The sequence below is a fragment of the Heloderma suspectum genome, chromosome 5, assembly GCF_057233095.1.
Source record: "Heloderma suspectum isolate Gila_16-S chromosome 5, 16-S_ref, whole genome shotgun sequence".
In the NCBI taxonomy this organism is placed as follows: Eukaryota; Metazoa; Chordata; class Lepidosauria; order Squamata; family Helodermatidae; genus Heloderma; species Heloderma suspectum.
In genome coordinates this window covers 64,430,070-64,442,563 of record NC_139462.1, presented here as the reverse complement: position 1 = coordinate 64,442,563, position 12,494 = coordinate 64,430,070, and the positions used below count along the sequence as shown (strand labels likewise).

General features: G+C 41.2%; 1 protein-coding gene across 3 annotated transcripts in view; it reads right to left on the bottom strand.

Annotated features, from left to right (window-relative positions):
• The window catches only part of DCLK2 (doublecortin like kinase 2), a 126,938-nt gene that overhangs the window by 102,955 nt on the left and 11,489 nt on the right, over window positions 1-12,494 (bottom strand). For all 3 annotated transcript variants that reach the window (XM_084856253.1, XM_084856256.1, XM_084856254.1), the window contains exon 2: window positions 473-807. In XM_084856253.1, coding sequence (XP_084712379.1) covers window positions 473-807 — 335 coding nt within the window. The remainder of the gene's footprint in view (window positions 1-472; window positions 808-12,494) is intronic.

Sequence of the window (12,494 nt, the reverse complement as noted above, 5' to 3'; positions counted from 1 at the left end):
ATACAATTTAGTAAAATGTGTCTCATCAGAAATCCATTATGCCTACATTGTACCACATCCTTTGTGACCCAAGGACAGAATTAATCAGGGACTTTCCCTGCACAAGTCCTAGCAAAATGGATCCAGTGCGGTAGTGCTCCAACATATCTTCCGTTCAAGTTAATAGAATAATCAGACCTGTACAAAAAGGAGATTTTTTCCAGGTAATTCAAGGTATATCTGCCAGATGGGGTTATTAGTTCATTAGGAGTCAACTCCACAAGCTTCTAATGACCTTGCTTCCCTCCCAACCTGCTACGCAAATAAACCAATGCAGGCTGAACAAAGAACATGTGTACCTTGAAGGGTTTAAAATTATTAAGAATTTAACTTTTACGTGTATTCAGTTGGGTCTTAAATCTTGAAAATAAATTTAAGACTGAAGTATTAGGAACGATTATGACCATTATGACTTTCTATTAATTTCTCTTACCTGCTTTCCATCCAGTGTGCAAATTCTCTTGACAACTCCTGAATCTAACTTAATAGCTTCTGTTATATCAGTCAACACTTGGTCAAAGGAATGAGCAGTCTTTTTATTCAGCAAAATTCTCACAGCTTTCCGTGGTTTCACTCCACTCCGTATAACAGTTACCAGTTTGGGTTTAATGAAGTCTTTGCTCTCCTTCAATTCACTTCTTGCAGACGTCAAAGATGTGAGGGATCGAGATGACCCTGATTTTATGTTGACCGACCAATTTGGATTAACGTTCTTAGTGTAATCAACTTTCCGAAATGGTTCATTCGATGCACATACATAGCTTTCACCTGGTGGGAGTGGGGTGGGGAGAAAAGAAAGACATTATGTTTCCTCCATTTCATTTATCTTTTTATCTATGTACTTAACTGATATATTTCAACCCATCCCATTGTTTCAAGAATCAAATATTTGTGTTTAAATGTTTATTAGTCACAAAAATAAAAGAAGCCACAGTTCCATCAATTACTATGCTCTTATTTCATTCCAATTCTATTTGCCCCTAAATAGCTATGTACATGTATGCTTTAACAAAACATTTGTAAATATTTTATCTATTTTAATAAACTGTAACTAAATTTGGTTAAGCAGTATGCATGCAGAGACTTAAAACAAACAAAAAAATAAAATGCATGAGAATACACGTTCAATAATCAGCTACAGCAACTCTTTAGAAATGATGTCATTTTTCTTTCTTTTTTTTAAGGTCTAAAATGCAGCACTACTGCAAGACGACCTTTTTCGCACATAATGGCTGTGTTTGGTGGCAAATCATGGGTTAATTAACCCACGCATTGCAAGGATGCACACCATGCAAGCCACATCCAGTTTCCTGCAACAACCTACAAATGCCGCATTTGTCAATCAATTTCATTAAGTGACCCCACGTTCTAGTATTATGAGAGAGAAAGACAACATTCTCTTCCCATTTTGTCCACACTATGCATAGTTTTTATAAATTTCAGTCATTTGTATTTTTTGTCTCAGTTAAATGCCCCCAAAGTTGTAGCCTGTCTCACAAGGAAGGTGATCCAATTCCTTGATCATTTGCTTTTTTTCAGCACCTTTTGTAACTTTACAATATCCTTTTTGAGACAGGACAACCAGAACTATACATGACATTCCAAATGTGGCAGCATCATAGACCTTAGTACTTCTGCATATTTTCTATAAACAAATAATGTATCACCAAAGAGTATGGTCTGAAGGTATTTGATAGGCAGATGCACTAGTGAAGAATTCCAATAAAGCCTGGGTGATAATATATTTTAACTCTGATGAATAAAGTTTTTATACAGGTTTGGCTTTAACTGCCATTAAGTCAGTAATTTTACCTCCATAGCTCCACCAAATCACAGTTATTTGGCACTAAGAACAGAGGGTTCTCCCTGCATTTGTGTTTTTAGTGGTGCCAGCGTGGTGTAGTGGTGAGAGTGTTGGACTGGGAGCCGGGAGATCGGGGTTCTAGGCCCCACTCGGCCATGGAAGCTCACTGGGTGACTTTGGGCCAGTCACAGACTCTCAGCCCAACCTACCTCACAGGGTTGTTGCTGTGAGGATAAATGGAGAGGAGGAGGATAATGTAAACTGCCTTGGGTTCCTTGAAAGAGGACGCAAAGCAGGATATAAATGCAATAAATAAAATAAATGGCTATCACAGCTCTTCCTGTCTTTCAAGTTACATGAAAACAGAAACAATGGGTAGACATTTGATGTTTAAGATTCTAGCAAGTGTTTCATACCCATGACAACCCTGTGAATATGCACCCACTATTTAAACATGAATCCTAACGATACCTTTAAGAAACCCAGGTGCATTCACAATGAGAGAGCAGGAACAGAGTTTTGTTTATAATGATTACAAATGACATTCATTTCATGTTCATTTGCTTTAAGAAAAGTTTCTGCATGTATGCAACACTGCCAAGGGAACAAGTGTTGATGGGTGGCCAGATAAATCTGATGATAATGATGATGACAATGATAGCATAGTCTCTGTTACTGAACTAAGCGGCAGAATTGAGAAGCAAGCTGGTCAGGACTGAAAGACAACCAAAGGATACACAAACGAACCAGAGGCCAGGAAGCCCATGTTTCTTGAGCAAGACTTAACTGGAATAGGAAGTTATTATAATTTATAATTATAATTCTCTCTTATAATTCTTCCTGCCCAGTAAAATCTAAATGATGAGACTGCATGGGCAAGGTCAGTCCAGGGTGTGAAGAAACTAAGCTCTTTGATGAGCTTCCGCCGAGCTTTAAAAACCTGGCTGTTCAGGCTGTTCAGGCATTTGCAGTGGGTTAAGGTTTTTTAGAGCAGTGTTGTTTTGTTTTGTTATGTTGTTTTGTTCAGTTGATTATGTAAATTCATTGTATTTCATGTGATTAGTACTGTACACTGCCTAGAGTAGCCGAGTAACCGGCCAGATGGGCGGCTAATAAATCTAATAAATAAATAAATAAGCTGCCTAGACACATTGTGCAACATGCTGTTCAGTGGCTCACTATCTGGGGCAGCCGCACACAGACCCATAATGTTTCCAGACTGAGCCACAGCAACTGCTGACATTATTCTTCCTTAAGTGAATATTATTCCTTAAGAGACCAATACTATGTCCCCTAGAAAGCATCTGGAGTGCCATAGGATACTGTGGACCCCCTTCTCCAAGGCTACAGATAAGAGCTCCAGTCTCAGAGAGGGATATCTGATTGTGAATCTCCCCCCTCCTTTTCCAGCTGCTGCAGAAAACTCCACAGTGGCTCCTCAGGAAGAGGACAGAGAGGGAAGGAGGGAAGGAGGGGCAAGCCAGTGGAAGGGATGGGGAGGGGAAAGACTGAGGATCTGTCAGATCCAAAGGACTCTCAGGCCCTGCCCCCGTCAGCATGCAACAGTTATTTGGGTTCAGAGGCCCTTCTAGCAGAAATCCTTGCAAAGAGGACAGTGAGGATTTAAAAGCCTCTGCTGTTCCTCTCGCCCTGCAAGATTCTTGCCAGCAGGGCCTTGGATTGCTCCTATCTTGGAGCCCTCCATCTAAAGAGTGGCAATTCTTTAGAAGTGGAGTCTTAAGTATTTGAAATGGAATGTCTAAGAAAAAGCAGCAGCATGGGGATATTTGAAAAGCACATCAGTCTGCAAGGTAAGTACAATATGCTTTCTATCTGGAGAATTTGATTTTCCCTAGCTGTTTCTTAGCTTGGTGCAGTTGTAAGACCTATTACTACTCCAGTACCACAGCTCGGTCACCTTGTGGAGCTTGTATAGTAGAAGATTTTACAGGTAGAAGATTTCCTCAGTCATGGAAGTGGTTTTGATATTTTAAAGAGTAATTTATATAGTTTTTTGTGCCACATAAGAACACAGGAAGGTATTTATGAAAGAAGCTAGAAACAAAAGATTAACATGAGCCATCTCAGTTTTTAGAGTAGGTACTTTTACTACACTTTCCCACACTGTTTTGAAATTTTCAAAAGGACAGTCCATGAAAACATACAGTCACATTATAGATACCAATCAAATTGATGCAAAAATAAACTCATTTTATTACATCATCTATTTAATGGTTTATTTATTCTAATTTGTATCCCTCAAACTCCCTGTGCTTGATGTGCAGTATGTTTAGAGGCAAGTAGAAAATATCGTGCATTAATAAATCATGGTATTAAAATAATCCACACTAGCATAGCTGATAGATATCAAACACAAAAGCCCTACATTCCTCTAAAACGCTCATGGTTCCATAGTTGTTGAACAGAAACCAATAACTCCCCTCTAGGCACTACTGCCATATGAACATAGCATATAGAAAGTGCTCTTGATTTAGCTGTTACACAGAATCAAGGCCTGCAGAAATACAAATCACCCTCACGTCTTTGGAGTACCCCCTTCATGTAACATCTGAAGTGTGAAATTCATTGCCTGCCAATATCATTTTAAGAATATTATTCACAAGAATTTACAAGAAGCCTGAGTGCTTCTGTGAGATTTGTTAACTTGAATAGTGTGATTAAGCTCTAAGTTGGCCTCGACTTTAAGAGTTATAATGGAAACTGCAAGAAAATGGAGTCTCCAAAGTATGCACATTCCAAGCCACACATTAAAGCTCAAAACTAGCCCTTCAATTATGCATAAAGTAGTTAAGCAGGGCAATGTAGGCCTTAGAGCTTTCAGTTTTCCATCCTAAATAGCATAATGCTGCATTCTGCACCTTCTAAAGCTCCCAAGTAGGCATTGACATTTACTTCATATACACTAGCCAACTCCAGGTGATAGAGAAATGACAGCTGCTACACCTATATCCATGAGAACTTATTTCACACCTGCTTCTGGTCAAAAGGTACCAAAAGTTTCCCCTTCTGCAGAGCAGAAGCCTCCACATGTAAGCTTCTCCTGCGCAAACACAGTGTACACACAGTTTATACTGCGCATACACAGTATATATATAAAAACAACTGAGTATATATATACTCCAGTATATATGGTGGTGCCAGGAGAGGCGCCCCATCAGGTATTGTGGTCCCGAGCCAAACCAGCACCTCGAATCTGGCTCAGAAACATACAGACAGCCAATGCAATTGGGCCAGAGTCGGTCTTATACGTTTGGACCTTCTGGTCCCCGTTATCAATCTGGCTGCTGCATTTTGCATGAGCTGCAGCTTCTGAACCATCTTCAAAGGCAGCCCCACATAGGGCATGGGGAGGTTACCAGAGCACAGACAACTGAAGCCAGGTTATCCCTGTCCAGATAGAGGCATAGCTGGGCCACCAACTAAAGTTGGTAGAAGGCACTCCGTGACACTGAGGCCACCTGAGCCTCAAATGACAGAGATGGTTCTAGGAGAAAGACAAAGCTACGAACCTGCTCCTTCAGGGGGAGTGCAACCCCATCCAGAACAGGTTGAGCACTCTCCATCCAGTCAGAAGAACCACCTACTAACAGCATCTCAGTCTTGTCTAGATGGAGTTTCAGTTTATTAGCCTTCATCTAGTCCGTTGTCGCAGCCAGGCACTGATCTAGCACATCCACAGCCTCACGTGATGAAGGTGAAAAGGAGAAGTACAGCTGCATGCTATCAATATACTGCACTCCAAAACTCTGGATGACCACACTCAACGGTTTAATGTAGATGTTAAATAGCATAGGGGACAAAACAGACCCCTGCAGAACCCCATACAGGAGAATCTACTCAGCTGAGCAATTTTCCCCATGCACCACCTTCTGGAGCTGACCCTCCAAATAGGAGTGAAACCACTGCAGTGCAGTACCTCCCACTCCCAACTCAGACAGTCGCCCCAGAAGGACAACATGGTCAACGGTATCAAAAACCACCAAGAGATCAAGGAGAATCAACAAGGTCACGCATCCACTCACTCAAGGAACTTGCCCAGGAATAGAACATTTGCCACTGGCCTGTAATTATTAAAATTTTTCAGGACCAGGGAGGATTTCTTTAGGAGTGGTGTCACTACCGCCTCTTTCAGGCGGCCCAGGACTACTCCCCCTCACAGAGAGGCGTTAATCACTTCCCTGGCCCTGCCAGCTGTTCCCTCCCTGCAAGTTTTGATCCAATATGGAAATGGCTGCACGAACACACACTCTCTCCCCCATTCTCCACCCCGGTGCTTTTTGCAAAATGTCCTAAACATAGAGAAGGAAGAGCATGAGATAGTCAACACATGCACGACATTTTGGAAGTGGGTTTAGAACACTAGTGATCCCTGGGCTGTAGTCCAGTTAGCCCATGCCTTAATTTGGCCTTGCCTGAGACACAATTTGTAGATTGAGTGTAATTTAATGTGGTACTTAGATATGTGGCATTTAGTGTCTATGTGAAGTAAAAGCATGTTTGTTTTCATATGCCTGAATTTAAACTTTCCTCACACAATTTTTAAAGTTTCCATTTAAATGCATCATCTATGAACTCCTGCTTGTAGATTCTATTTAACTGGTGATAAAGAAAAGTGCAGTGTGGGAGAGAGAGTTGGATCCAAGAGTGAAATCCAGTAGGAAACTGGTCACGTAAGTGTTTAGAATCATGTCAGAATGTTCCCAAGTATGAAAAGCAGGGAAAGTCATGTTATTAATGTTATTAATGTGGACCATGTTATTAATAGGGACAAGATTTTCTGGGTTCCATTTCAAATAACACTCCTTATTCCAGTCCTCAAACACATCCAAAAACTCCATAAGAACAGAAATTCTAGATTTGCTCAGGAAGAAGGTAAAGCTGTGTGTCACCAGGATAATTGGACTCCAGATTTCATCCAGCAGTTCCACTTACACAGTTAGTAAGAGATGGGACCACATTAAACTCTGTCCCATGAGGGAAGTCTCAAAAAATGTAAGCCACCACTTGAAACACTTTTGAGAACTCTGTGCCGAGAATATTGAACTATTACAATAGATGTCATGCAGTATCACGTCATCAATACCTTATGTCAGTCTTCCCCAAGCTGGTGCCCACCAGATGTTTTGGACTACAAGTCCCATAAGCCCTGATCACTGGCCATGCTGGCTTGGATTTGATGGACTTGGAGTCCAAAATATGTGGAGGGCACCAGGCTAAGGAAGGCCAACTTATGTTCAACAGTGTCAAAGCTTGCAAAGCCCAATAGGATTAACAGCTTATTCCCTCTGTCAATGTCTAAACCCTTCCAGGAGCCCTAGCAGAGTCTCAGTAATATACCTACTGGTATATTTTCTAACAATCAAATGATAGCCAGGCATTACCAAAACAGAACTATAGGCCTCTTTCTAGCACTGAGTCTTTGCTTGAAGGAGGAATGGATGGTTGGACAGTGGAAAATAGCCAGCATGGGAAGTCAGCATCAAGAGTCACAACTGAGAATAAATACTGATCAAATTCCTAATTGGGTGTTGCACCTCTACCAACTCTCTTGCATCCTGCAGATTCTGTTGCAGTGGTGGTGGGTCCAGCAAGGTCCATTGTGCAAACGAGATCCACCGCTTGTGCAACAGAGTTTTAACGCTTCCCAGAGGAAGCCCCCAAACAAGTGGAAATGCTAGCTTTTGGATCAGGACAGGTTGGCGGATCTCACTTATGTGAGCTCTGCCAACCTGCCCCATTCCAGAAACAAGCGTTTTTGCTTGTTTCCGGTTGTCCCCAGAAGTGCTAAATCTTCGTTTCCAATCATGGATGGGAACTGGCAGGGTGCAGGAGAATTGGTGGTGGTGTAAGCACCCCATTGGATTATTCCCTGGTAGACCACATTCCCCCAAATGCATCATTTGTATCTGTAGACAAGATTAACTGAAATAGTGTTATATAAACTGAATGAGTGACAAGCCCAACGGAGTTGTCAAAAGTTGTATTTTTGAAAAATGTAGTAATAGCTCAGCTCCATATAGGATTTGTGACATGCCGAAGTTCTTTTGGATAACATTTCACAAACTGTAAGCTGAGGGAATAAAGTGGTAATCAATTAAGAAAAAGAATGCTTAAATGATTGCCCATCACTTAATAAGTCAGATTACTTAGATTTCAGTCATACATTGTTTCCTTAAAAAATAAGCCTATACGCAGTTTCCCGGGATTTACTTTTGAATTGACATGTATAGACTTGTCCTGCAAGTTGATTTTCTCACCTCCAAAATAGTAGTCTGTTCCTATGTAGAAGGGATACTGCTAACATTTTTAGAGAACTGGGGCGGGGACCTGTGGCCCTCTAGACCAGGGGTGCAGAGCCTCAGGCTGTGGGCCCAATCCTGCCCTCTGGGGTTCCCCAGAAGGCCATACCTCCTTCCCCCAGCACCACCACTTTCCCAAACCACTGATCATTTGGTAGTTTCCCAGCTTTTCTGCTGTTCTTTCCCCATTCTAAAAGTTTGAAAAGGCCTCTTCTAAGGTTTAGTTCATGGCAGTAAGAGCTTTAAGTTGGCCCCTCCCCTTTGCCTACCCCTTTTGCATTTGGTTCCACCCACCACTGGAATGTGGACCCTGAGAGTGTCTCCAAAATGGAATTTGGCCCTTGAGCTGAAAGACGTTCTGCACCCCTGCTATAGACATTATCTGACTCTAACTCTCATCAGCCCCAGCCAGCAGGACCAATGGTCAGGGATGATGTGAGTTGTAATCCAACATCATCTGGAGGCCAGAGGTTCCCTACTCCTGGTATATAGAACAAGGAAAGCACCAATATTATGGCAAGGCTTCTTTTTTAAAGGGAAAAATGTATATTCATGTCCATATTTTATATATCTGCTACACATAAAATACACTGAATTTGATTATATAGTTTATTATGCAGTATCTGCTGTAGTCTGCATAAACATTCTAGTGGTTTTTAAACACATGATTTCAATCTCAAAGGGATTTCACTTACTGGACAAAAATATCTGATGTTGCACTTATTAATTTCACTCAGGAAGCCAACATCAATTTGCAGAAATAATTTCTCTCTAGGGTTCTAGTCACTATTTATGCTATTGCTTATACAATATTTTTGTGCCATTGGTTAGACTGGGTTCAGTGATACTAAGCAATGTGTTATAATGCTTGTAAGGCAAACTTAAATATGGCAGATTATTAAACCACAGATTCAAAACAAACGTGTGTTTATTTTAATAGGTGATTAGGGTTCAATCCTATGTATGTTTAGACAGAAAAAAAAATTCTACAACTCTCAGCATTCCCCAGCCAGCATGGCTGGCTCCAGAATGCTAGGAGTTGTAGGACTTTATTCTGTCTAAACATGCATAGGATTGAGCCCTAAAGGTCCTCAATCCAAACTCAGAGTTTGATGCCCCCTATTTCCAAAATATTTTATGAATTCAACACTTTCTATCTGCCACTCCCACAGATTGACAAGCTACTAGAGAACTAGAAATATTTTGTGCATGCATGTGTGTGTGTGTGTGTGTGTGTGTGCAGTTTTGAAAAGTATACAGTTTTGAAAAGCTAGATTATGGAAATTAACTTTACATTTGGATAAAAGCTCAAATTGTTACATTCTACTTAATTGTAGAAAGTAAAAAAGAAACAGTATTTCAAATGTGTCCTTTTAAAACAGAGCACACAAAATTGACACACAGTGCCTATTGTGGGTATTACATGGACATTTATGACCAGAAGTATGTATTTATGGCATGAGACAAAACATTAAAACTATAGAAAGCCTAACTGCAGAACTAGGTTACATACTGGCATCAGTAACCATGTGTAATCAGACAATCTATCCTGAAAGAATTTCTGCTATGCTATTGAAGCATTCTGGTGGAAATACGGGAAAAGCTGGCAGTCTAATATTTACAATGCACATGTACAATCTAGAGATTTAGGATGGTGCTAGCAGTTTGTGATTAATATCGTTCTATGCAGAGATACAGTTACTGACAAATAAATAAATTCTAAGATGTTATACAATCTTTGTTCTCTCCTGCCTAGATCATGACTGAAATATTTACATAGCAATCCCCTCTCCTACCCAAAATGATTACTGGGCTAGCTATTCATAGTGATATGGGCGAGCTATTCACAACAGTTTGACTGTAAAGAAGTTATAAACAATTAGGAATATTTCTGGGTCTCATCTATCCACTTAGGTTTGCCTTTATTGCTGTTCTAGATGTGGATTAAATTAGGCACACAGGTATCAGGACTTCTGAATGGAGGAAAAAAACAGGAAACAAGAATCCTAAACAACATTAATGCATATGACTTGCCAGGCAAAAATAAATGTCACTTACAATAGGGGTTTTCTTGTCAAAGATATCATCTTAGCCATCTGCCACTGAATTAAACATTAAAAGCAACTTATGATGAAGAGTGAAAATTGCCCTGGAACTACACCAACATTCTAGTAACACACAGCCACTCATTCCCAACAGAAAATATGTACAAGTAAAATAAAAAGCACTGATCCTCATTATTGGCAAGACATAACTCTATTCAGGCCTGCTCTAAACAGAGCAGAATGTCAGCTAGCTATTCTTGCTGGCTTCCATCTTTGGTAACATGCTACTTCATCATAACATGCTATCACATAATGAGGCATACAGTCTTGCAACACACACACACACACACACACACACACATGTATATACACACTTTCCTGGAAGCAGCACTTGAAGTCAAGCTAAAACAGTATAAGTATAATCCCATTTCCATCTTCTCATTCCCAGCTCTATAGTTTAAGAGCAGTTTACACAGAATTCCTTCAGTTTAAGAATCCACTTTAATTCGTTAACAATCTAACGCCTCTAGTATACATGATTTAAAGCAAATAAGAGGACAGGAGAATACAGTCCTCTTTAAAGACTATGCACCCTGTCCCCTGTTCATCTGATGGCTTTGCAGGGAGTCCCTCTTCATCCTCTTTGTATGGAACAGAAGCACAAAACAACAAACAAACTTTCATTGAAGGAATGAGAATGAAGACAAACTCATGAATACCCCATAACTGAATGCAACCCTTGGGGTAGGGCAGGGAATTAGTGTTATGTACTCCAATCCTTAAAATATTAAATAAAGACATGCTCTTCCGGACACTCTCTGTAATTCCCCTACAAAGTACCTGATGCACAGCAGCTTTTCATAGGATTAATATTTTTTTATAGGAGAAAATGGGAGACTTATGTCTTTGTAATAGTCTGCTTATTAACATAGATAAAAAGTACTACGGGCCACAGAATCAAGATGAATCCCAAAGCACCAGCAGCATATCTGAATAAAAACACTCCTCTCCAGATACTTCTCATTAACTATAACAACCAAGTCAAATTCAAAATGTTCCTTTCAGCAATTCTATTCCTCTCACCATCAGATTGGACAAGCGAGTTTCACAGCATCCTCTGCAGATCCATGAGCCAAGAGGAGGTGATCTGCTATGCAGATTGCAAGTTAATTAATTAGGCTGCAATCCTGCACACAGGCACCTTAAATCCCACTGACTTCAGGGGGATTTAAGCTGCCTAAACATGCACAGGACTGTATCTTAAGTTTCTTTTTGAAGTGACCAAGCCATATCACAGCTAAAGAGGTGTGTAGTATTTAAGAGTGTCAGACTAGGACCAAGTAGATCCAGTTTTGAAAACCCACTCTTTCATGAAGCCCACTGAGCTACTGTGAGGATAAAATGAAGGGGAAGAACTATATAGACTACTTTGAGGTAGGGATGTCAGAGAATTCCGCCACGGATCTCGGTGAGGCCGAATGCCAGTGCATTCGGCCCCCCGAAATCTGTGGCGGAACGGCCTGCCACCCCCCCACCCCCCCGCGGATCCCCCCGGGACGAGATTTACCTGGGGCGGATCCGGCGGTGGCTCCAGCGAAGGCGGTGGCTGGTCTTCCGACGGGCCGCCACCGCCACCATTTCCAGGCTTGTGGGGGAAAAAAAAAAGACGTGATAGGCTACGTAAAGATTTACGTAGCCTATCATGGCTAGGTTTAAAAAAAAAGTAAAAAAAAGACATGACAGGCTACATAAATCATTACGTAGCCTATCATGGTTGGGGGTGGGTTTTTTTAAAAAAAAACACGTACGCAAATGGCAGCAGCTATGGCCGCCGCCATTTGTGTTCCTTCTTTTTGGCCATCCTAATCTACGTAAATATTTACGTAGACTATGATGGCGAAAATCAAGGGGAACGTAAATAGCGTAGCGGCGCTATTTGTGTCTCTTTTTCATTCATTGTTTTAGCCTATGTAAATCTTTACATAGGCTAAAATGGGGAATCAAAAGGGGACGCAAATGGCGCCCACTACGCTATTTGCATTCCCCTTGATTTTCGCTGTCATGGTCTACGTAAATATTTACGTAGATTAAGACGGTAAAAAGAAGGGATGCAAATGGCAGCGGCCGTAGCCGCCACCATTTGCGTACGCGTTGTTGTTGTTTTTACCTAGAGCCCTCCGTGGCCAGAAATCTGGCTGCGGATGGCTCTGGCCTGGCCGGGCCTAGCCAGCTGCTCCGCGGAGCTGCCACGGAGCACAGCCAGCCATTCGAGGATTCCGGGGGGGG